General features: G+C 38.0%; 1 protein-coding gene across 2 annotated transcripts in view; it reads right to left on the bottom strand.

Annotated features, from left to right (window-relative positions):
- itpkb (inositol-trisphosphate 3-kinase B) overlaps positions 1 to 23091 on the bottom strand; it is a 42461-nt gene extending 19370 nt beyond the window's left edge. Inside the window, exons 1-5 of one of the 2 annotated variants that reach the window (XM_042503227.1) lie at positions 22652 to 23091; positions 15407 to 15593; positions 13862 to 14027; positions 12478 to 12762; positions 9740 to 10648 (exon numbers count right to left, since the gene is read on the bottom strand). In XM_042503227.1, coding sequence (XP_042359161.1) covers positions 9740 to 10648; positions 12478 to 12762; positions 13862 to 14027; positions 15407 to 15453 — 1407 coding nt within the window. In that variant the 5' untranslated portion in view covers positions 15454 to 15593; positions 22652 to 23091. The remainder of the gene's footprint in view (positions 1 to 9739; positions 10649 to 12477; positions 12763 to 13861; positions 14028 to 15406; positions 15594 to 22651) is intronic. The other variant, XM_042503228.1, reaches the window with a different exon arrangement.
- Positions 23092 to 27180: the final 4089 nt, after the last annotated feature.

The raw sequence follows: 27180 nt of genomic DNA, 5'->3' as shown, positions 1-27180 counted from the left end.
TCCACTGGCTCCACATATGTTAAAATTACTGTTTATTTAAATGGAGTCTGGTGGGTTTGCTGATTGCAATTTTGGGCCTTTTTCTGGTTTAAAAACTCTTCAACAAAAAGGTCTATTTCTGTAGAGATCATTTCCATAATGTTATCAGACACTCAGACAGAATAATAATCTGTGCCTGTCAGTGATAAAAATAAGCACTTTCAGTGGATGGAAATGATGGTGCACAAATGTTGAGAGTGGTTACATTGCAGCATGTTTTGCAGCTGCTGGCTGCAGCCATCTCGCTCAATACTGGACCAATTTGAATATTTGTTGTCAGAGACATGGGAAAATTGAGTCCAGATTAAAAAAAATACCAGTTACCCTTTATATATTCAGTTAAAGTCCGTCTGTCCAGTCCAATCAGAGGCAAATGGCCACAGCTCTCCTTTGCTGTCATTTTGAGCACATTTTAACATGATGCTGTTTTTTAAAGATCAAAAATAAAAAATAAAATGAAAAAAAAATAATGAACAAAACAAAACTATAACAACTCCACCTGGAATGAAATGTACAAAATATAGAAAGTTTTGCTTGCTTTGTTTAAATGAGAGAAGCCATGCACGGACAACTGGAATACAGCTTAAGACTGGAGTCAGCCTCTCTGTCACTCTCCCATCTTTTTCTAGCTCATTGCTCTCTGGCAGTCTCCCTGCGTCTCCTATCTCTATCCCCAGACCAGCTGGATGACAAGAGGAAAACAGTAAAGTTTCCATTGAGAGACAGAGAGAGAGAGAGTTAGAGAGAGAGAGAGCGAGAGAGAGAGAGAGAGGGGAAACGGTAAGAGAAGGAACTTCTTGCAGACAGGAAGTGGGGGGGTTGCCGCTTGCCTCAGCGACAGTATTTTCCACATCCGCCGCTGACTACAAACAAAAGAAAGAAAGAAAAAAAAGGCCTTGCCCTCTGTAAACAAGAAAAAGAGCTCAGAGGAAAAAAGAAGCAGTAAGGCAAAGAGTTTCTATCGGACCCTCAATTATTATCTTCTATAAATGTGCACCGTCATTTTCAACATCTGCAGATATATTTCATTTGCATGATACAAGTTATTCATTTAACTAGCACATTTTGAAAAGGGTGTTGCCTCAATTAATATGCACAGATGTACGGAAATGTAAAGATGTTTTTTTTTTTCCACTATGGGTGACATTAGGGCAACAAGATATCGCTCATGCACGCTGGGGGGAATAAAAACAGGCCGAGAGTGGTGAGAATGGTTAAAAAAAAACTTAGGGCAAAGGGTAACTCTGGGTTACGAATGTGTAACGTGAAGAAGCAGGGGAAACACTGATGCATGCTGATGTTTTCAACGGAGGAGCGCTGAGGAAACAACAAGCCTGATATCGCTCACCACAAGGTCCCCTTGCAGATACAAATATTGCAACTGTCTGAGTCTGCAAAGTTTAGACTGAGAGGCAAACACACAGAGACAAAATTAAACTGCAGGGAGAGCAATGCAGGCCAAACAACGTGCACAAGATGCTCAGAGTGCATGATAAACCTCTCAGCAACCAAGGCTGGCCAGTGGAAAAACAGCTTTGCAACACTGGCGGCTAAAGGCGAGAAAAAGGGACATGGAAAGGGAAAAAGGGTTAGATGTGTATGATGTGGCCGTTCAGTTATGTTGTAACTAAATACTATAGTCTGATAAGCAGCTCTTGTTTCCAAATTGAGGTTGCAATGGAACATTAAAGAGCATATCTGACTTCAGATCTAGCCGCAACTCTGAAAGCGCTCTAAATTAAATTAACTGAATTGTTTTTGGGGGTTTCTTCTCTTGCTAACTAACAAGCAGTTAAAATCAAATAAGCACGGTCATGTTTAAGTGGAAACAGACGACTTTTTCACCCAAGCATTTCCAAGTTGTGTTCTAGTTGGCACTGCTGTTGCACAGACAAACGGATCGCTTTCTGTTTTCTTGCCCAGCAAATAATCCCCATAATATCAGTTAAAACTGTCGACATTAAAGATTGGATCAGCAGCAAACTTTCTGTTTTTTTCTGTGTCCCTTTGTGATCACTCACTCTGCTCTCTGAATTTGTATGTTTTTGTGGGTCCGTAATGAAGCACAGGCAGAACTCTTCATGAGATTTTTTTTTTTTTTTTTTCCACAGCAGCAGTTTGAGTTTGAGTCACGGGGTAGAAAACCATACAATCAGTCAGTTTGTAGTTGCATTGATCTGATCAGATTAGATTAATGGATTAGATTAGAGAAGCAGCTGCTGCAGAGGCAAGTGAAAGCAAACTTTTAGACCCAGTGCTGGCCTGCAGGGTGCGCGGTTTCCATGGAATTGCATTCAGTTTCATCTGAAGTACATTGGGAAAACATTAGACAATGCCAAAATGAAAGTGCTATTGAACACCACACCTTAGGTTCTGCAGCTCTGTCTATACATATATGTATATATATTGCATATATATACATTCAGTCCCATATATATATATGGCAAATACCAATATCACATATAAAAGAATATGTGGGAAACCCTGGACTGAGAAAGATGTCATGACAGAACCCACGGGAACACAAAATTACTATGATTGCGCAATAGTTGATGCACTGGGTCAAACGCGTCAGGACTGCATTACTAGCGGTAATCACTGAATTACCAGCGCCACTAGCTCACTCCCAGTATATGCAGGTGGTGCACAGTGCAGTAAACTGCAGCAAAATTAAGTTATGGACTGGCATATAAAACCAGTCAAAAATACTCTCAGGGAGTGACAGATTAACAGTTAACTATATCCCTTTTCAAGGTGATAAGTTAAAGCAAAAACATTGTCTGTTTCCACTCAAACGCTACTACAAAATCTGAAAACAGCACAGAAACTAACCAAAAAGTCAAGACAAATTCTGTTACAAAACCATTACATACATTTAGTCTATAAGTTATGCTGCACATCCTTTTTTTCTGCACAAACACTTGTATTCATGTATCCAGCAGGGTTTCCCCAGTGAGTCTCTGACAGCTCTGAAACCATGTGAAACCACACTTCACTTCTGCACTGGATCCTGTACTACACACTCTTACGCCCAAAATGTCAGCTTCAGTAACTGCGGGCCGACCCGACTCCTCCGTGGATGCTGGGAGGGGGGGGTGGGCGACTTGAACACACAATGCATGCACTCTCACACTGAAACACCAAATGAAGAATTGACCGGTGTTTCCCCTCTCACAGTAAACCATGTAGGCTCTCTGTAACACACACACACACACAAGAGTTGGACACACACCCATAAACTTACAGACTCACATAAACACACACACACACAGCTGTGAGAGGGAAACTCGGTTTGACGTCACAGCATTGCTAGGCAACCGGCCGCCGTGGTAGAGAAGATTTTCCACTGCAGTGCAAACACAGTGTGTGTGTGTGTGTGTGTGTGTGTGTGTGTGTGTGTGTGTGCTGATATTTTGTGAGTTACAGTTCAGGACATAAAAATGAGTGTTCCTTCAGTCCACCACAGAAACTCTTTTTTTGGTATTAGAGATGAGTTCAGACTCGCGGTCGGATAAACAAGTGCAGGTGAAGATTAACGTTTGGGTCAGTGTGTGTGTGTGTGTGTGTGTGTGTGTGTGTGTGTGTGTGTGTGTATGTGTGTATGTGTGTGTGTGTGTGTGTGTGAGCGCATTTCAGAGGATCATGAAAAAGGGATGTGAGTCAGTATGACATTAGTTACAGTAGAGAAAGACTTTGTATACAGTGCTGTGTTGTTCTGCAGAGTACAACTATGTGGTGTGTGCAGAGGGTGTGTTTCACTGTACGGGTGCAGTCTACATTCCTAAAATTCACATCTGTTTATACAATGGATGCACATTTTTAAAAAATCAAAGGTGTATCAGAATGTGTCCAAAATTGTAAAACGTCCCAAACTTTCCTTACAGTACAGTCAGCATGAGTGACACCAAACCTGCCCCACATCTGTTCTACTGCAGCTTCTGCTCCGCTAGCTTTTGTTAAAAATGTTGAAACATGATGGAGGGGTTTTCTTTACATATTCTGGATTTAAGCACAACTCCTTTCAAGTTTTGATGGCAAATTTATATTTCAAAAACTTGTAGAGTGTAAAAAAATAGGGGGGGTTGTGGGCTGCAATTAACAATATGTCAAACATGCACCCACAAGCCAAAAACCACCCACCACTGTGCATCAACCAGCCCACTGGATGACTTTGCACACCTAGTATGATCAGTGAGTAACCAACTTCATGTAAAATGCTGCTTAAGATGCTTTCCCACCCTGACTAGTTCTCTGAAAAAACAACAAATACTGTGGTCATATTTAAAGATATTGAACATTGTGCACAATATTGTCAATCAGCAGCTGCACCAGACTTCTATCTCAACCCTTTGAAAGCTGGGCCAGTTGTTTTTTGTTTGTTTTTTTGTAAATCATAGAAGGAAAGCGACAAGCAACTTAAGAAATGACTAAGAAATTAGCAAGAAATTAGTAAAAAGTACAAGAAAATTACCCAAAATTAGATAAAAAAAAAGCTAAAGTAAAAAAACAACAACATAAAAACAAATTACCTGAGAAAAGGTGCTTTCAAATATTTAAAATTGTAAAACAATTTTAAATATTTATGATAATTATGTATAGTACTATGGACATGTATCCTTAGTAAAAAGTACAAGAAAATTACCTGAAAATTGGACAAAAAAAAAGGGTTAAAACAATATTGATGGAAAACTATTGCTTAAGGCACTCACACTTTTTTGTTTTGATTTGTAAATGGTTTGTCAAGCAGGTGATGACTTAACGTGCTTCCTCAATAGCTTCCACTTTTTTTTGGTGTGATGATGCAAGCGTTTCAATACATTCAAAGAAAGGCTTACAGTACGCTACGCACCGTCTTACATAACCAACATGTGCTAGGAATTTTTCTAGTTTTTCGTTTTTGGTAACGCAAAAGTCCAATTTGATTGAAAAGAAAACCGATTGTAGCTACAGTCTGCCGTGTCAAGATTTTGTCTTGTTGTCTATTTTTTGTGCACGGACTGAGCTGGCAAAGTTTTTTATGTGCTCTGCTCCCCTCACTTGGAATAGCCTCCAAAATTTTTTTTAAAACTAAAAGAATTGGTCTCTGTGCCTGATTTTAAAGCTCTCATAAATAAAAGGATGAATGAATCGATTGGAACTTGTCATTGTGCTTGGGTGTTAATTACATATACACCACATACATTATATACATGTTACTGTTTATTTATGTTTTTCTATTTTGGTTATTTTTTTGTTTGTAACTTTTCTTAAGTTGTATTAGCCAGGTCTCCCTTGAAAAGGACATTGTTGTTCTCAGTGGGACTTATCTGGTTAAAAATGGGTTAAATAAAAAAATAAAAAACTTTGCTTTTGTAAGTACCGGAGGTATTGTGTAACGTAACAAGTTACTTTTGAATAGCACTAATCTTGTAATGTCACAAAAGCGTACCAGAACCTGCAAATGCTGATGATTAGTCCTAAATTAAACGATTAACCGATTACCAAAACTAGTTGGAGATTAAAGGGGAACTACACCAATTTTCAAACTTATAAGTTGGTCCAAAATATTGGTTAAAATGAAGGAATCGCTCACAAATCCAAAAATTTGAGCGCTGAAACTCAAATTTGAGATGTCATAGGGTATAACGTCTGAAGCTACTCCACAGACAATAATTTGTGAACGATGTTACAATAGAATAAAGCTCATTTGGGTATAAACTTTGTACTCTATCAGACGTTTGAGACTCATTTCTCTGATTTCTGGCTTCGACAGAGTCGCTCTTTATCACAGATACTGATTGAACTTTCCTAGGCCATGGAAATATTATATAGGGATTCTTAATTTAGGCGACGCTCCCCTTTAATCTTCTGTGACTGATGCTTGATTAATCGACTAATGAAATTAGATAATTCAGTTTTCTTAGCAAGTACACTTGCGATTTAAGCTGGGCCAACTTGTGTTTGTGCACATTACCTTCAGTTTAAGGTTATTCCGCAGCTGTTTTGATGCTGTGGTCATTTTGTAGTCAAATCATGGATATCTTGTTACAAAAGTAAATTTCCGAGTGTTTTGCATTTCTGTGTATCTCTCTGAGGTTTCACCTGTTTGTTTGAAACTACTCTGATGGGTGTGCAGCTGATGCTTGAAGGTGCTGAAGGCTGATTTTTCTCTTTTTATTCCCCATAACTCAACTGAAATTTTGTAGAAGAAACTGACAGATGCCAATCTACTGCAGGTGTCCTTTGGCTGCCAGTTTACTAGAACTTGAAGTACACTGGCAGTATGCACCTTCTAACCTTGGAGAGATGCCCAACAGTCAAAGCTCAGCCACACACAGTCTATATAAGGCTCTGTTCAGATACCAGCCTCTAACAGTTAAGCTTTTTCAGAACAACGAGTCGATCGAATCCAAAAGTTGATGACCCTAGCAAAGTATACGTGTTTATACAAGAAATGAAGATGACATGCTTACTTGGGTGAAAAACACAGGAAGATTCATAAATTAAAACTAATAACTTTCTCTATCTTCTGCACTTTTCCAAATAACAATGTTAATATGTTGCACATAGACAATTGCACACATAAAATGGAAGTGAAGTATTTTATTTTTCAATAACTGATGGAGAAGCATTGGGATTTAATACGTTTTTACTTCCTCCCACTCCTTTTCAGATATGTTTGTATGTTTGTGTATAACTATATTATATCCTTATTGTATTTAATTCTTTTTTTTAAAAGAAATAAATAAAGTTCAGTACTGAAAGAAAAGTGAGTTCAGTTGTCAGGATAAAAAACATAGAGAGCTTAACCGTTTGCTAGAGCACATTCTGAGTCACTATATCTCATAAAAAAATGTGTTGAACTCAACAACACTGAGCCATCTGTACCATTCAGTTCAGGTGTTATGCTAAAAAAATACTTTTTAATTATTTCTTGCTAATTTTTGGGTCATTTCCTCTCAAGCTGCTCTCAGGTTTTAAAGGGTTAAAAAAAAAATTAGGGTCTGTTTAAAAAAAAAAAAAAAAAGTCATTTTTGACCCCAAGAAAAAAAAAAGAAAAAATGCATGGAAGAAAAACATTTCTATTGCGTTTTTCTTCATGAGGACATGAAAGGGTTAATCCAAAATGTAAAGCCATAACCGTGATTCATGTATTCTGCAGAGAGAACTGGTCTTATCTTTCAGCAAGCACGCATCAGTCTTCCTGTGTGTATATAGGAGAGCTTTACATCTGTGCATTTCCCAGCACATATTTAACTGTCGCAGAGTTTAAAGAATGTCCTTAAAGTGTTGTGTTCAATGTTACATGCCAAATAAAGTCAAGTCACTCCTGCGATAAATATCCATGAGAAGCAGAGATCCCTTCATATCAAGACAGCATGGATAATATGCAGTAAATATTGTACTCAAACTAACTTCTCATGCTCTCTTTCTTTAGTCTCACTCTACTCTTCCTCTCTCAGTATCACTCCTCTTCTCTCTGTCCCTCTCCTCTTTCCTACTCACCTCCCACACACGCTTTATGTGTTTCTGCACATTCGCACTCCTGCATACATACATCCTTAACCCTACGGATCAGGAGCTGTGGCAGGCTGCAGAAAACTTCACGAATAACCTGCATGTTTGGCATCTTTGTGCTAAAATTGGAGACTTTTACAAGCAACTATAAACCCTCCGTCCTTCAGCGTTCACTCAGCTGCAACCTCCCTCTCTCTATGCCTGGATTAAGCAAAAAACAATGACCGGAAATATGCAAAGAGCAATACAAACAGTATTCAAATCCATCAGCCAAATTCATTTAAACAAATGTTTTGTAATCCGTGTCACGTGGGAGAGCTGGGGACATCGGTTTAGGGAGGGGACATTCGCTTAAATATGCAAGAAATCACACTGCAGTGGGCTTCATCAACATGGCCCAGGACCCCCTCTTACATGGACTCGTAAGCCCCACATAGACACCATCTATATGCGTTACATTAATGCACACCTCAGACTATTTTTTTACTTTGCATATTTGCTCCATTGTGAGCTTGTGCACATTCACTACCAAACATTTTTGCACATCTCTGCACAAAACTGGATAATTTTCTGATTCTGAAATAGCTACATTGTGCATATTTGTCATGTTATTGCACTTTTTAAGGTATCTTTACCATATTTTTATTGTATATTCTATTCTGTTGCAGTGCTTTGCCTTATTTTTATTATCATTCTTTTTTATTTGTATTACTCTTAAAATGTTTATTGTATGTTTCCAATGTGTGCACCTAAATACAAAGCGAATTCCTTGCAAGCAAAAAACCTACTTGGCATTAAATCCTTTTCTGATTCTGATTTTGACATAACCAACATAACCAGGAGTCTCTTAAATCATAACAAGAATATTGCTTTTTTTTTCTTTGTTGCTGCTGCCTTATAATTTGCAAGCTGTTGCATACTTTCTTACTTGCAAAATAGGTAAATTTATTGGAACGTTTCAGTACTAGGTCTTCATCAAGCAAAAGGTTCTGCCTCTCATAATGAAAGTAAACATGGAAAATTAGATTTTGCATGATTAGCAGGAACTCATTTTCAAAATTTGTAGTGAAATATGCAGATGTATTGACTGAAAAATGCTTGCATGGTCAGGCTTTTACTCTCACATGGGGGGCACTGCTTAGTTTTAAAGGTTAAATATGATTTATGATCATTATACTGATAAGATGTCCTTCAAGTCAAAAATCCAAAAGAGTTTCTAAATGAGAGACACTTTAGGGACTGGCAGTGGCACACTGTTTGAGAAACCCTGGTAAGATCAGTTATACAATCCTTCGTAAAATCGTGTTTCAAAGCAGAAGTGAAATGGCCCTGCAAACTCATCCTGGCTACAAATAAAAAACACATCCACCCACCCACCTACACACCTACACACACACACACACACACACACAGACCCAAACAGGACTCAGCCTCCTCTTTGAACAGAGTCCAAAATTCAGGCAAAGCCCAAGTGTGTGTGACTGGCAAATTCTCTTTCTTTCCCTTTTTCAATCACCCGTGCTTTCTCTCTAACACACACAAATGCACACACAAACACGCACACACACACACACACACACACCCTCACATAAAAAACACCCCTACACACACACACACACACACACACACACACACACACACACACACACACAGGTCGGGGCACAGAGCTAGCTTTGTTACTCTGAATGTCAACCATTACTGAGCCAGAGAGCTCTGGCCAATTTGACACAGGAGCACCCAGCAACATGCACGGGCACATTCAAACACACACACATTTTAAGGCACAATCTTTGACGCACACCCATGTCGAGACAAAATCCTCTGATCTGGTAAATTTGCCTTCCACCAAGGAGTGCAGTTCAGTTCATTAAACATTATAAGAGTTATTTTTCAGTTTCTATTGTCAAAAGTTGTGGATGGCACCAACAGAAATGCTTCATTTTGACATTTTTTTGTCATTCCTCTGTTGGGGCAGATAGCACACTGATCGAATACTACACTCTGATAAATTCTCAGATTTCCCTTGACTTTCCCTGATATTATTTGTCTCTGACTTTCCCCGTATGAATCATATTTGGCAATCCTGGCGAATGCAGTTTCGAAAGGTCACCGCCACTCAAAAATACAAAAGGTCTGCTGAGCTGCAGCAGGTTGTAGAAACATGCACACACATGATCAGACGCGCTCACTTGGCTCTACTCACCGCTTTCTGTTGAGACGTGAGGACTGCAGGGTTGAGAAGCTGATCTCCTTTCTCTGTATCGCTGGAAATGTCCTCCTCCGACTCTTCCCAGGACGAGGAGAAACCGGCCGAGGAGGCGGAGGAGGACGACAGCTTCCTGAGGGGGCGGCTGGAGGAGTTTTGCCCGGGGACGGGACTCGAGCTGGGACTGGGGGTGCAGCCGAGTCCCTGGTCCGAGCCGGGGCCTTCAGAAGTTTGGCTTTCCAAACCGTGGTCAGTTATTATGACAGCAGGGATGGAGGGAGGGACGGAGGGAGAGTGGTTGGAGGTCGAGTCCAGCAAACAAGGGGAGATCTCGCTGTTTTGACCCCGAGGACAAGCATCTGTTTCTGGGTTAACCTGCGAGGCGTCCGCCTGGAGCAACGTCTCAGGACACGACCGCTCCTCTTTTTCATCTCTCACTTCCATCTCTGTCCATTCTTTTTCATCTCCCAACATTTGTTTGTTTTCCACCTCCCCTCCGTCTTTCTCCCCCTCTTTTTTCTCTCCGTCTGTTGTTGCATCTGGGTTTAATGTCTCAAGGGAACCCTGAAACGGTCCGTCTAAACATGCAGTCTGCTTTGCTTCTAAGTGGCGGCCATTTTGACCAATCAGTGTCTTGTCCGTGTTTGTTTTACTGTTCTCTTCTCTCCTTTCTCCTTCCGTTGTGTCTTCCTCCCTTTCTCTTCCATTTTGAACAACAAAAGGAACTTTACTCTCTGATCGGTGGGTCATTGGGCATTCAAGGGCTGTGTTTTGGTGGCTGGGAGACGACAGAGTTTGGCTCGTCGACCGCCTTGGAGAGCGAGGGCTGCGCTGGAGCTCAGTGTTAAGCACTTGGGCACGAATTCCGGAAATGTGGGCCTCGAAAATGCCCACTTTTCCCCTGACCTGGAAGAAACGAAGAAAATAAGAGTCTGAATGCAGCTACATGTTGGTTTCTTTGGTCTAACTGTTGACACATTTGGTGCATTTTTTTCATATTTGGGTTAGGTGTTTATCATTTCACAGATGCTGGTGAGACAGAATAACTGACATGACAAAAAAATGGCAACACATCATCACAAGAAAGTAAAAAAGAAATGCGCTCCTAGAGTTTGTCCATATTTGGCATTTAACACCGAACTGAAAAATGAGTTGGCAAGCTACACGTTCAATGTGTGACTGTCTGCAGTCTGCGGAGTACCAGTGTGGGTTGACTTTCAACTAAATACGACAAAGAGTACAAATATGAAACTAAAATTATACCAATAAACTGCTTATGTAAAATCTTTTAACTGGAGATACTGCAGTACAATAATGGATATTGATAATCAAATTTAAATTCCAAGTAATCTGTTGTGATAACAGTGCTGGGTACATAAAACCGTTTCCTATAGATGTGACCCAGAAGTTAACATCGCCCTGGTTCCCTCATCAAAAAGCCTATTGCGTTTTTCCATTGGATTTTTTGTATCATTGCAGAAAATAATGTTTGTGGTGAGCAAACATTTACTATACTTAGCAAGATCATCTCCACAAATGAACACCATTTTTAGGGTTTTCGAAGCCTTAAATATTATCACCAGATGTAAAAAGCTATTGCTAGGCTACACGAACTTTACTACGGTTGCATCACCACCGCTGCAAGGCTGTAAAGCCGTGCTCTGCATGTTTTTTTTTTTGTTGTTGTTTTGTAAAGGGAATGACCTTTAAAAAACTACTTAAACAGTTAAAAATACATAATAAATATATAATAAGAATTTTGTAAAATATTTTCAATTTATATTTTAAACATATGATTAAGATAACTATTGATATAATTATTCAGACAGTTTCCCGTAGCTCTTTAAAAAAATAATTTCCTAAATATACTTATTTCTTTCAATTTGCAGAACCATTATTCCTATTTTCAAAAGAAAGCAAGCTGATCTGGTCAGTGTCTGAGGGTTAAAATACTTCTGAACGCAGCACAAGGAAACTGATGCTGACTCAGGTTTCGAAGGCTTTAATTTAAGAGTTAATACTGTTTTCATCTTGGCAATGAAAAAAGCTGTTCTTAAATGTCGTCTGTCGTTTTGTGCTTTTTTTAAGAACCAATTATGGCACGTTTTGAAGCTGGTACAGTACTATTTTTGCACCAGTATGGGATAAAACTATATCCAACCCCCATAAAGTGGCCTATAAAGCTGCTGGTTGCAGCTGAAAAGCTGAACAATATATGAGAGTCAGTCCAAAAATACTCCTGTTATAAATTCATCATTTTTTAAATAATTATTTGTACAATTTATACCATTAGTTCCCTCAGAATGTCATATTCATGCAGAATTAGTGTTAAAGTTGGGACCTTGTGAACTGGAATCAGATTGTCTCAGGAAATCAGTGTTGTTTTTTTTTCTCCTTTTTAATTTTTTAATCATTTAGTTTATATTACTTATTTTCTGTAAATCAGTGGAAATACCCTCCCTAACCCCGTGCTCAGCTCCTTAAGCTTCAGTAACTGTAGCATTTAGAGATAAGTAAGGTGAGAGTAGCTCTTACTGACATTGTTCTGACTTGCCCAACAAATCAAAATTTACTGGTAAATTCTTCAGAGATTGAATGCATGGCTCTTTACCGGTTACGTATTGCATTCCTCAACAAAGACAGAGGAGAAGATCTGGCAAGGCAGACAAAAATGGCACAGAGGAAGACTGAGAAACAGTTAAACAGACAAAGAAAATAGGAGCATGTAGAGTCACCTCCACGTTCTGCAGCTCTCTGTGAATCTGCAGCAGCTGCGCCTGGCGTCTCCTCTCCTCTCGCCTCTCACCTCCTCCCGTCTCTCCTCCCCTCTCCTCCTGCCAGTCTCCTTCCCCTCTCTCCTCACCGCCGGGTGAGCTCAGACGTCGGACCCGCTGGCCCACATTGACTCCCAGGAGCTCCGGGCTTCGCGGGGAGGGGGAGCGAGCCCGAGGGGTGGGGCTGGGGGAGAGCGAGGACGAAGCGGGGAAGACAAAGGTTCGACCCAGGGCTCGTGGACTCGTCTAGGAGGAGATACACGCAAGATCAGGTTTAGGGGCACCCCAAAATAGACTCATATATATCAATTTAATACTTTTACTTCCAAATGACCGTTTCTCCATCCTATACTCACCCTGCATTATGCTGAATTTGTGACAAAAAACATTTTTTTTCACTCGGCTCCACAGTCAACAAAGAATCCAAAAAGTGAGAAAATTCTTGATAAATTAAAGCCACGTTTTATGACAGCAAACTATATGAAACATTTGTATAGAGCAGTGGTTTCCAACTAGTGGGTCAGAGTCCAAAAGTGGGTCGTGGGTCCATTCTGAATGGACTGCTACTGACTTATGAACGAGTTAAGTTTGTAAAAAACACACTTTATTTTTAATTACAGTGAATTTCTGGCACAGAACTTTTATTTTGAAGTTCCATTCCTGTTTATTCTTGCAATATGTTTTATTTCTTTGTGTTTTAAGACAACTTGTTGTTTACATTTTGTGATATAAAATTAAATATGAGATTATTCATCTAATGTGTGGACCATGAATTAATGACTAAGAAACCTAGACCCCATGGCTGGAACAGTTGGGAACTAATTAAAGTATGGTCTTAATTAACCAATTAATGTATGCTCTTCAAAGCCAGACTCCATTGCTGCTGGTCTACCGCTGCCTCGATCAGTTAGTTTGTTTGTTTATTGTGTGACTTTGGCGAACACAAATTTACTGTTCAAAAAACACAAAAGTCAAACAATGAAACAAACACACTAACTGACTGAGGCAGCCTGCAGCTCCTGTGTTCAGCGAGGTAAAATTACTGTTTTTGTTAATGGAGTCTGGCTAGAGAAAAGATAAGTTTAACTTTCAGTTCAGTTTTAAATACTGAGATTTTAGTAGAAATGCATGTGTTTGGGAAGTATTGAGCATTAGACTTGGATTATACTGCAAGAGTTTTATGAAAGTTTGCAAACTGATGTTTTAATATAGTTTTGCTATCATTAAACGCGACTCAAACTCATCATTATTGGATAGTTGTTCACCATGGAGGACATAACACATGGGGTGAGTAACCGTGGTGACGTTTACCTTTAATATACCGGTTGAGTTCAGTTTTTTTTACCTTGGGGCTGGTTGGGCTGTAGAGACCTCCACCCGGCGCTCCACCGCCCAGTAACTGACAGTAGGTGCTCCGATCCGGAACCGGCAGCACAGGTCGACCGACTGGACTGGTTCTAGTTCGAGAGGTGGCACTAGAGGAGCCTGACTGGGTGTGAAACTGATTACTGCTGCAGAGAGAGGAGGAGGAGGAGGAGGAGGAGGAGGAGGAGAGGAGAGGGACGGTTGGTTTGTGTGTATATATGCTGTAATCTGGGTGTCTACAGGTATCAGACACTTTGAAATAATGCTTTCTAAGACCTTTTCAATATTATTTTTAACCAAAGTTACTTTTTGTGATATCATATTTCTCTTATTATTTCTATTTTATTTACTTATATTTTATTATAAGTATAACTGACTCAGACTATTCTAATCTTATATGTAGCTAATCTACAACAGTCTACATCTAACAGAATCTGCCAACAGGTAAGAGCAGGGTTAAAGAAAAGACAGCTGAGTTAGGTTCAGGTATGTTAACAGATTTGTAACACCAAAAATGTTGATTTTCTTGCTAAAATATGTGTCGATATGTAGACTTTGTAAGATTTGTGCATGCCTCACATGCCTGTTTTTGTTTGTACATAATGTGCATGTTTAAAGGTGCATATGCAGCACGCTGTCGTACTGGGTAAATTATTATTTTTTTGTTGTTTGAATTTTGATAACAAATCAATGGCTATTTATTTTTATATAATTTATGATTTTTTTTTGTTATTCATATACTTTTTTCAGCTATTATCACTGTTGTTAGTATTATTATATATTTTTGAATTCTCATTCTTTTATTTATTTATTTATTTGTTTGTTCGTTCCCCAATTTATTTACTTTTGGGTTATGGAGAGTGTGGGGTGTGTGTGTTTGTGTGTATATTTATTTAAAGACCTATACATTAAGTTTGAAAAAAAAAAAGAAATGTTGACTTTTAGAAAGAGGAGCTTGACTCATTTAGACAAAAAGACATTAAAAGATGGATAAACTGAATGAGATAAAATGTTTTTGGAAATTAAGCAATCAGAAATTAAATTTAAGACAAATTAATGACATTTAAAGCCTTGTATTTTATTTATAAAACACACTTTAAAACATTTTAAGACTTTTAAAGGACCTGCAAACACCTTGTATGACTACTGAAGTGCCAATCTTTTTGTTTTGTCTTTACAAAAAAAAAAACATAATAAGTGTATATTAAACTGATAAAACAACATGACTGAGCACTCAAAGTTATTAAAAAGTGATTACATGGGTAACCTATAATTATGCATCAAATATTTTCCTGTTCATCATTAGCAAGCTGGGCAGCAGCTTGACTTTAATTTGCTCTTTAATGCTTTTAAAATAAAAAGTGATCTCACCAGTCCGGTCTAACAGGTTCTCAGCTGCAACAAACTATTCTGACCAAACATGTTTTAAGTATGCATTTCCTCTACAACTCTCTAAGAAAACACTGCTGTCTCAAAACAACAAGATGTGGCACACACTGTGAGAAATGATTTTAAAAGTACTGACCTGTTCATGACTCCAAGGCCGTTCAGGTTCAGGGCAGAGGCTGCCATCCCCGCCACGGCCAGGCCAGGGGCTCTGAGTGCTGGGTACACATCTGACTATCTCCCCTGAAGCTGCAGGGAGGTCTGGAGAACAGCTCTCAGTGTTTCCTCTGCATTCAGTCAGCTAAACAAAAAATCTGCCCCCGCCACTGCAAAAGAAAAAAAAAAGGAGAAAAAAGTTCATTTTACTGTGTCTAACCTTCTGAATTATTAAACACCAAAGTGAGAGTCATTCTTTTGAAAGAAAAAAATAAATAAAAGCCCTTTTTTTCAAAAGGACAGACACTGGAAAACCAATTTTCCATTCCTGGAAAGCCATCGCTATCTGCGTCATGGACAAAGAAGATTATTCATGTAGTCGTGTGGTTAACTCAAAATAAAAGATATCATTGTTTCTGCTGGGATTTAAAGAGAGAAAGTAAAAGAGAGACACACAGACACATAGATTTTAATATCGGGAGAAAATGCGGAAGGGACACATTCATCTAACTGGAAATAATTTGCCTTTTCTACTGTTAATGATTCATAGAAGCTGAGATTTTTAAAACACGCATTTGAATCAGACAGCTGTTTTATAACAATGTTAGTACAGTACAGCAACCAGAAAACAGGGTTCTTGCAATTTAAAGCAAGTTAGATTTAAGACTTAATAAAAAGTATTTGCCTCTGCACCGTGCGGCCCATAGAGAACACATACTTCAGACTTCTGCCAGTCAAGCCGACTACATCCAGTTAAGCGCTCCATTAACTTGAATTAGGCTCAATTTTTCAGTTCTTCTAGACTTTCCGAATCTTATCAGACCAAATGGATCAAATCCCGTTAGTGAAATTAATCATTTTGCAGGAGTTGTGATGCTATAAAAAAGTATCCACTGATTTAGAGTCACTCTTTCACCATGCATGTGTTTTAGCTTTGCAATGGTATAGTGTTTATGTAAAAAAAACAGGTTTTCAGAAACTAGAGGAGGTCTATTTGGCTCCTGAGTTAATGTGATTGGTAGGTGAACTAAAATATGCTATCTGCAGAGTGGAAATTCAAATCCATTCAATTCAAAAAATTTTGTAGCACTGTACAATACAAAGGAAGGTCAGAAAATTTTACATAAAAACAAAACAGAAAAGCAAAAATGTGCAAATAAACTTAAACAACCACGCATAAATATACATTAAATTACATACACTCATAAAAGAAACAGTGTACAAATACAGTATTTTCAATGCTCGATGAAAAGGACGTACTTCAGTTTGGGTTTAAAAGAACAAGTGTTGGAGAAAGTCTAAAGTCAGCGGGAAAACTTTTTATTCTTTAGGTGGTTTACATGGATGCATTTGGGCTCCATTCACTCATTTTTGGCGATTTCCACCAGATCTCTCTTTATGCTAATTGGAATATGCCAACCCCCGTGTTTGATTGGCTCCTCTTCGGAAGGCGTGATTAGTAGGGATCGGCCAGATTTTGGGATTTATGACGTCATACCGATAATTATGACATAAAATTTTTGGCGGATAAATAGAACCAACAATAATATGAATAAATTGCTTTGATTGCACCCACACACTGTATTATGCTGCGTGTCAGACTGCTGCACCTGCTAGATTAGTCCAAAACATGTCATTGCAGTCAGCAGCAGGGTTTCCCTCATTGTTTCTTTTTTTTTAACTCTTTCCCCACAATTGACAAGATTTTAGGGGATACTGTTACGGATGTTATGCAAAAGAACATTTCCGCGTCCAAAAACAATTAATCAAGACGATCTAAGGTTTCAGGGTGACGGGAGGAGAGGACTACTAACGTGCCAACTTTATCGCTATTTAGAGGCTTTTCGGACCCTCTCAGTGGCGTTGTTTTAAAAAAAATGCATCAGGAGAAACAAGGAGGAAATATGCTGTGTGTGTGACAGGGTGACATGATGAGAGGACACGCTTGACGCACTGTGAGTTCAGGTGTAGTGTGTTTCCATCTCGGTTATGTTGAAAGAATAAATTGATAACTGATGTTTGATCTTTTCCAACTCCCAACACGCAGAACAATATGTAAATACTACAGCAAAGCTGTACCAAAGGCCTACTTAGAGACTGCTCTGTAGCTGAGGTGCTTCCTGATATATTGGGGAATGTTTCACTCTATAGTTCCACTATAACTCAAACAGAATATTATTTGCAGCATTATTTTTTGAAATTCCTTTACCCTTTTTATTATTTTAATATTTTAATCTGTGTTTTAAGGCCTCGTGTTTAAGTTAACTGGGATCAGCCACATCCTAATAAGACATATTTTTGCCCAAAACTTAAGAACTGATACCCTCAAATTTCACACAATCTTATCAGAAAGTTCTGACATTTTATATTCAAGAGCTAAAGGTGAACTGTGAAGTCATAATGTTTTGCAAAAAAAAAAACGTCATCATATCATATCAACGTAATAACACTTTGAAACTGTACTAACTGTGTAGATCTTCTGTGCTTCCGTGGGAAAGATGTTTGTGAAGCATCTGTATTTTCAAAGATATGAATGTTAACTGTAAGGCAGAGGCATAAAACTACATGGCAGTATATCTAGTTTATACCGAAATCTAAAAAGACGACAGTTTTATGATGAAGTGCTTACTGTGCCTCCCAAAAAACATTTATCACTTTAACTTGAGTATTTTTTTTATGGAGGAATCCTTCTTTCTCTTGAGTATGCATTAGATTTTCAGTACTTTACTGCTCACAACACAGCCACAGACAGCTATCGATGATTGTTTTTATGTGGTCAAGTTCACACTCTGAACAAAAGCCCCGGGTTGTAGTATCGTCCTGCTAAAACAGGTAGTGACAACTGAAATATCCATGCAAATAAGCTTCTCTGTGCAACGTGAGCTGACAACTGGTACTCGATGTGCAGTGGTCAAACTGCGCAACGCTTGCAGAAAATTTCCCAATGGTCTTAGAACTTAGACAGACAAAAAATACTTTTCATCTTCAAAAATACCAACTGCAGTAATGTCCATGACTCCAGCTCCTCATTTCAGACAGACTTGTGATGATCCAGAGCTGGCTGACGTCCAGTCTGCTTTGTATAATATGTGAGATAAGCATGAGCAAGACGATCATTACTGGTGTGCAGAACTGTGGAAAACATGTCTGGACTGCAAGCAAATCATCATTATAGAATTACAAATGCCAGGAATTAATGAGAGAATAGAATAAATATCAAGTCATTTTTCCTTTCAGTAAGAAATTCCAGGGAGCTGGCAGTGAAATGGGACGCCTGTGCTGCAGAGCACAAACCCACTTTGTATATTTTTTCACACCATGTTATCACTTCTATCTTGCAGAGCTGCCTGCAAAACTAAACTGAAGCTCCAACATCTAGAAAACAAATCCTTTTCGGTTCAGTTATAGGACTCGTTCAAGCATACCGGCATTCTTGTCATGTGCTGAGCTGCCAAAACTGCCCTGGGATGTGTTTTGATTCCAGATAAGTTAAGACATCAGGTCGTGAACTACAGGGTAAACATGGGGTTTCCTTGTTGGGGAGTGACGCAGTTAGAGAGAGGCAGGAAACAATCTAAATGGCTCGTCTTGGGGTAGTTTAACTAACCGCTAGTGCAGCGTTTTCACACTGTATAATCAGCTCTATCTATCCACTAACATTCACTAAGCTTCAGTGAAAACAGCACGATTCAGAGCAGATAAAGAGGGAGGACAGAAACAGTGCAGGACAGGGACTGAGGGAGCTGTGTGAAAGACAGAAGAGCGAGGAGGGAAAGAGAGGTGTTTACAGGCTATTTTGGTTTAGCTGTCTGTTCTGAATCTTTCATGCAGAAGCAGTGGATTTACTTTCACTGCAACGGCTCAGTTGCCGTAATGAAGCAGCGCCAGGAACTATTTTCACACTGTTGAGCATGTTTAGCTGCATCCAAAGACTTTTTTTTTCTCTTTGCGCTAAAAAACAGCTCCAGCTCAACTTTTTTTGATTTCTGTGCTTCCCAAAAGGTCTGACTCCCCCACAGGGATCACCAAAGTTTCATCGTGGATGAAAAATATAAGTACAAAAAAGAACATTTTAAAAATTGGGCTGATTCAACTCTTAGCTGTGGTCAATCTAGCCTTTAAAGGGACAGTTCAGCCCAAAATCAAAAATACATATTTTTCCTCTTACCTGTAGTGCTATTTATCAATCTAGATAGTTTTGGTGTGAGTTGCAAAGTGTTGGCGATATCAGCTGCAGAGATGTCTGCCCTGTCTCTAATATACAGGAACTAGATGGCACTCACCCTCTGAGCAGTGGTTGGAAAGATGTTTAATAAATGTCTAACATATGTCATTTTGGTTATTGAAGGCTGAAAAGTGAAAGTTTAGTAGACGTCTAGTTAGCCAAGATAAAAGAGTAAACAGAATCTGTGTAAGTGACAAAAAATAAACACACCCACTTATAGTAACTCACACCAAAACAATCCAGACTGATGAGTAGCCCCACAGCTAAGAAGAAAACTGTGTGTTTTACTTTTGGTGAACTGTCCCTTTAAAGTTGCTCCACAAGTAAAAAGGCGTTAGCAGGAGGATTACACACAGCAGAGGACATCCACTGCACCTTCAACAGCTTAAAAACAAATGCAGTTATATAACCTGAAGGAAAATATTCAGCAAAAAGCTGTGCAAAAACACATATTTTGTCTCCTCAATCCCACTCTGACACCCACCTGTCTCCACCTCCCTGACAGATAACACAGTCCAAACAGACACGTGTCACCACAGTATCCTTGCTGTTGAGATGTCAAATATCTTAAGATATCATATTAGTGCTACACAGAAACAGACGTGGAGCAGCACGGTGAAGCAAACCACGGCTCTGACCATGACTCTGTAATTTGTAATCCAAAAATACAGCCTGCAGCACTCTAAAATTTAAAAAAAAGCGCACACTGGCCGTGATTCTGATATAACTGCACATGTAAATGCTGTCTGTGTTTGAGCGCAGCCTAATGTCAGGTTGAGTGGGACAGCGTGAGTCTACAAACTGTCCTCTCGCCCACACAAGTGGGCATTAAACCTACGTACAGTACGCTAAAAGCAACTCAGCAGAGAAAAAGTTTCAAAGATGCTGATTGTTCCTTAACATTTACATAAGCAGATGGCAGTGGCAAAGAGATTGAAATTTGTCGACTGTACTGTCAGATATTTTGCCAAACTGTTCATGGTGATTCTGACAGTGGAGTGTGTGGCTCTCTGCCAGGACGTCCGATTCATTCAATTAAATTATCATAATGTAACCCCCCCCCCCTCGCAAATGCTTCAGAGTTAAATGAATAATATTCTAAATCTAATAAAGTTCACAAAATTACATTCAAATCTAATACATTGTATGGAATTTAAAATAAAATAATTTTTTTTTTTTTTTTAAAAAAAAAAAACAGAAGCCCTTATATTTAGCTTGTATGTGAACATCTCCACTTCATAGGAATAAAAGCATCTGAGGTACTCAGAAAAAGGGGTTAGGGTAAATAAAAATCCTTCATGAATTGATATTAAAAGCCCTTACTGATGGGTATGAATACATTTTAAAATTTGTTACTCAACCCTTTGAAGACTCAGCAAATTGGCTTAAATGCATCAAAGGCAACGAGCAACTTAACAAGAAATGGCCAAAAATTAAAAAGAAATTGGTAAAAAGTTACAAGAAAACTGGTGGAAAATAATCCAAAAATAAAAGTAAAATAAAAAAATGACAGTAAGAACGTGTGAAAAATAAGAATAAAAAATAAATAATTTTTTTTTTCTGCATTTTTTTGTTTGTTTTGCTCGTAAAGGGTGTCTGAATGATGCACAACAAAACACAAAACTGGAGTCAATTCAGGTTTTAAATGGTTAAAATCAGAGTTCCTCAGATGCTTTTCAGACTACCAACCGGTACCATAGACTTCTAGATTAACATTAACTAAACCGGACAGTCATGCTATGACATGCACATCAAATGAGCCCTTTCTTCTCTCTGATCTGCCTTTGATATTTTCTTTAATTACAGTGTAACTTGCAGCTTACTGAACTGATGCCAGTTGCATTTTTTTAGGAGTATTTCATGTTGAGGAGGTGCAAATATTTTAATAAATGTCTCTTTCTAAAACATTTCTCTTGCGTTGTTCTTTCACACTTCTAAATTCAGAGGCAAATTCAGGAGACTCAATTAGACTTTATACTTTTGAAGTGCTAAAAATGCATTTTTAAATTCAAAACAACAATAATAATTTTCTTAAAACAACTGAATTGCTTTGCCCCCCCCCTTCCAGAGTGCATCTGTTTTTGCAAAACAGAAATTCAGAGGGAAATCCATACGACTAAATACATTTATAGTGCTAAATATGCATTTCTAAATTCAAAATAAGGATAAAATTGTGTTAAACAACTTAATAACTTTGGTTTCCTCACTCACTGAGTGCATCTGCTTTCATGCAAATTAAATTAACCCTTTGAAACCTGAGCAAAACGGTTTGATTTGTTTTTAAAATATTGGGAGAAGGGGAGGAGCAATATAATTAATAAGACATGACCCCAAATTTTGCAAACACACAAAAAAATCAGTAAAATACAAACATTTAAAGCAAATTCACTGAAAATAAGGGGAAAGGGTATTAAAAAAGGAAAAGAAAATGACCAAATAAAGAGCTATGATAAGTATTTATGAGGCAAATTCATCTGACTCAATAAAACTATATTCTTTTGAAGTGCTAAAGATGCATTTTTACATGCAAAATAAGGATAAAGTTATGATTAAGACAACTCCATTACAATTTGTTTTCCCGAGACATAAAGTAAGAGGCAAATTCATAAAGCTCAATAATTTTGAATACTTTTCAAGTTCTAAATATGCATTTTTAAATTCAAAATAAGGATATAATTGTGTTCAAACTACTTAATTACTTTGGTTTTCCCTTTAACTGAGTGCATATGTTTTCCAAAACATATATTCAGAGGGAAACTCATAACACTAAGTGTTTTTGAAGTGCTACAAATGCATATTTAAATTCAAAATAAGGATAAAATTGTGTTTAGACCACACAATTACTCTTTCTTGAACGGTTGACTAGGCCTATAAATCCTGACAACTTTCACTGTTACCTCTCTATTTACACTGGAGGCATTAAAGTGTGATAAACTTTCTCCAGCATGAATAATGTGCTCAGGTGGAGGTCCTGACATGACAGCAGGCCGTGTGTTGTCTTACCTCAGCGCTGTCCCGTCCTCTCCAGGGCTTCTCCGGGACACTTTTATGGGTCTGACTGATACTACAGACTGATACCAGCTGCTATAAACCGAGGAGGACTCTTCTTCTCTGTCCGTGAGTCTGACACCTGGAGCACCAAAACACTCCTTTGTGCACCAAAATCACCTTACTCCTCCTGTGTTGTATTTTTGGTTTCTTTCTGTCGACGCTGCCGCCGGTCGCTTCTTGACCTTTTCAGCCAAAAAAGGGGGGAAAAGTCTTCTTCCACAGAAGCAGAAGATTTTTAAATGTCCCTCTCTCCTGTGAGTGTTTTGTCTGTGGTTATTTTCAGGAAAACTTGAGAGCGTGTCGGTGAAATCCTGTCACAGTTTGCTCTCAGTGTTCACGGAGGTTTCTGTTGTCATGCTGCTGCTGCTCGGCTCCTCTGAGCTCGTAGTAAAGCGCTGTTTGTCTGTGAGTTTGAAGCCGGAAGCAACAAGAAGAGACAACCTCTCTTTCTCTCTCCCTCCCTCTCCCTCTCTCTTTCTCTCTCTCACCACTTGGTACATGCACGTGCAGGGGAAGCCCTCAAATCAACGTAATCTACGTGTGCACGAGCGCGTGAGGTAACTTAATCACAATGAGCACTCAGTTAAAACGCTCCAGACTTTTAAATGGACTTTTTAGGTAGATATATCACACAATAATGTATCAGAAACTCCCAAATATCTCCCAGCCTAATTCACAATTTCAAACAATTGATTCATTAGGATTCACATTGGGATTTATTTTTGTACTTTTAGTGTAAGGTGTCAGAGAGCATTAAAGCAACAAAATAGACCTTTTTTTATTTTTATTTTTCAAAAGAAAAGTGCCAGAAAAGGATCCCCTGTAACCCCCACAGAGGTCCTGGCTAAGCCCCTAAAGTGCTAATATCCTAGAAATGTCCTAAACACTAAGAGATGTCCTAAATCCTTGAAATGTCCTTAAATCCTAAAAACATACAATCCAACAATCCTAGGATAGATCAAAAATCCTAGAAACATCCTAAAATCAGAATCACCCTAAAATTCTAGAAATATCCTAAAATTCTCGAAATGTCCCTAAAACCAAGAAATGTCCTAAAATCCTCGAAACACCCCAAAATCCCAGAAATAGTCCCAAAATCCTGGAAACATCCTAAAGTCCTAGAAACATCATAAAAATCAGAATTGCTCTAAAATCCTACAAATGTCCTAAAATCCTACAAATGTCCCAAAATCCAAGAAATGTCCCAAAAACCTAGAAACATCCTAAAATCCAAGCATAGTCCAAAAATCCTAGAATCGTCCCAAAGTCATAGAAATGTCCTAATATCAGAAATGTCCTAAGATTTTAGAAACATCCTAAAATCCCATAGAATCATTCAGAATTCCTACAAAAAAGGCCTGTACAGTTGTCATGAATGTTGAAATTAGCTCTTTCTCTGAGACACGGCCACCCCATGAGTGAGTCTTTATGTCCACATGTCCATGAATAGATATCTGTTCTCATTGTCTGTATGTCTGAATATGGTCTGGCTGATACTGTTTGGTTAAAGCCACATTAAAGGACTTTGACCTCACAGAGGTCCTGGTACACCACCAGAAGGTGCGTTATGGCTTTGTCCGGCTGTTTTTATCAGGGGTGGAGAAATGTTGACCACAGGTGTGGATAAAACTCTCTGACTCGAGGAAAACTTCGAGGAGGGACACACCTCTGGTACAGTGATTGGTATAGTTGTTCACGTCTTATATAAGAATAAGTATTGGGAAATCACAGTGTAATCTTCCCAGGGGTTCCAGTAAATATTAAAACCCCAGAATAAAGATTTTTTAAAAAACCTTTTTATTAACTGTTTTGAAAGCAGTGCATCCACTGGTCAATACATTTTATTTGTATATGAAGTGGCAAGTAGTGACCAAAATTTACCAATGAAAATAATGAAACAAGTAGGTACAAACCAGACACATAAAATAAAATAAAATAAAATAAAATAAAATAAAATAAAATAAAATAGACACAAGCATGAGCGTGCACAGGGGTTTACCTTATTAATAAATACGTTGTAAGATGTGCATCAATTAATAGTTTTGGTTAGTTTTTATCTCATATTTTTAAGTTTGATATTATTTTAAGACATTTAACTGGCTCTGATTTTTTATTAAATGACATATGAGACCAATCCATTCAAAAATGTTATTTTATGAATGTAAAACTTAGCTAAAATAAAGAGCAAATTAATTATATACTGAAATTTGTATGTTTGCATTGTGTCAATACATCAATTTCTTTGAGTTTAATGTTTTTGCCGAAATGTCTGTGGGGATTCAACTGAAAATCAGTCCAGAAGTAACTTTGGCACTGCACCACAAAATGAATGAATAAATATATCAATACAATTAAATTAAATTGCGAGGCGAATAATTGTGTTATTCACCTCACAGTTGTGAAGAACAAACCCCCAGAAATAAGACTGAATCCTGTTTTTTAGATTATGCAACAATTGATAAGCGTGTAACCATGGATACTGGGGGATGAGATTCTTTCCAGTGTTTCCACTTGAGACAGGAAACACTCACGTCAAGTTTGTCTGAAACATGAGGCGGCAGAGTCTGGGCAGCAGGTGGCTCCTGCTGGAAAAATCTGAAGAGAATCAGAGTTATGCAACTAAAAGTAAATTTATACTGGAAATATAAACAGCATTGCACAGTTTCTTAATCTGTTAATCAAAGAACAGATTGCAACATTTCACCTATATGTTGAGGCACCGGTGTTGCCTGTCTGTGCAGAGTATCAGCAAATCAATCATAGTGAAACTGAGGTCAAACTGAAAGTGATGGAAACTTGAAGAGAGACTGAAATTTTCATTGTAATGAATGTTGTCAAAGTTTAGTTATGGAAAAGGTTATTTAACCATTTGAAACATAGTCAGCATTATTTTTTTTAAAAAAACAGGGAGAAGGCAACTTGAACCAGAAATGAGCAAGAATTCAATTAAAAAAAATTACCTGAAAATAAGCAAAAAAACCTCACCCAAACAAACAAACAAAAAATGGACAAAAAAGAAAGTTTTAAAGAAACAAACAGGGAAATGATCCGGGAGACAACTGTTTAAAAATCAGTAAAATAATTTAAAATATATAATAATGATTATTAGAAGTGTACTACTCTGTCCATGTTTCCCTCATTTTTAAATATTTTTTCCTAAAAAAAAAAATCTCAATCTACTAATTTCTTGCCAAGTTGGTCTTTGCGTTTTTTCCCATTTTTTGGAAAGAAATTAAACCAATTTGCTCAGGGTTTAACAGTTTAAATACTTGTAAGGCATCTGAAGGCAGAACAAACAAAATGTCAATATGTCAGTTCAAATGGGTCCAAAAGTTAGTTTTTAAAATAAATGATGAAGTAATGATATTTTTACTTCATCTTTTTTTTCTCATAATGTGATGAAATGTCGTGGAAGTGTTACACATCATACTGGTGCAACTCTGTAGTGTTATTACATTAGGAGTCAAAGAAGGGTCAACTTCTTATGAAGTAATAATCGGTTGTGAATCACTGTTATGTTATGTTATGTGATATGATGATCCAACTATTTTTACATTAACATCATAAAGTTTAATCTCAGGGACATATAATGACATATATTGGGGTGTCATACAGGCATAATTAGCGACAGTATTCAGCCATGGTGTATTTTCTCTCAGCTCCTTTGGTATGAAATACACAAAATTCCTCACATTTCTCTGGAGAGGCTTCAGTCTGAGTGTGTGACTTTGTGTTTAGAGTGCGAAAGAATGAAGTGAAAAAAAGAGACACTGCATCAAGTGTGTCTACCACTTGAGGAAAACAAGGCTCCTCTTACAGGCGTATTAACTCAAATCTTTATTCTTAAGTGGACAATCTGCTCTAAAATAAATCACTACATTTTCAAGATTTTACTCATCACATTTGGCCAAAACAAAGTGAAACTGAAGCTGAGGTTTTTTGTCCCCGTCCTGTCCATGGATTCAGATGAAACTCTGGCGATACAGAACGGAGATGCTGCTCTCTAGTGGTCTCTCAGTATTATATAGATCACAGGCATCAGTGCGGTACCACCAACACTCCTCCTAACAACGGGACTTTTTACAACTTAAGTTAAGAGGTGATATGAGGAAACAGAGAGAAACTGCAGAAAAATATTACATTTTTATACTTTAAAAAAAATCAACATTATATAATTACCCGATAGGGACAAAATAGGGGGGCTTCGGCAGGTGAAGCACAAAGCACAAAGAAGGTGCTCTTTGGTTATAAAATGTGAAAATAGTTGAAAAAAGGGGCTAAACCAAGGTGCTCCTTGTATGATAAAAAACTTTCTTGCTTTGTTTTATCTTCTTCATTCTGATTGAATCAGTCTTTTAAGAAAAACACAGTTTTAATGCAGTTTTTCCCTGTGAGTTAATCAAAAAAGAAGGACATTTCCTAAAAATAATATTGGGCACTTAAGGACACTTAAAGAATCTCATTTATTTGTGGGGCAAAAA

This window comes from Plectropomus leopardus, chromosome 16 (assembly GCF_008729295.1).
Source record: "Plectropomus leopardus isolate mb chromosome 16, YSFRI_Pleo_2.0, whole genome shotgun sequence".
Classification (NCBI taxonomy): Eukaryota; Metazoa; Chordata; class Actinopteri; order Perciformes; family Serranidae; genus Plectropomus; species Plectropomus leopardus.
The sequence above is the reverse complement of the archived record's forward strand: the minus strand, read 5'-3'. Positions and strand labels throughout refer to the sequence as shown.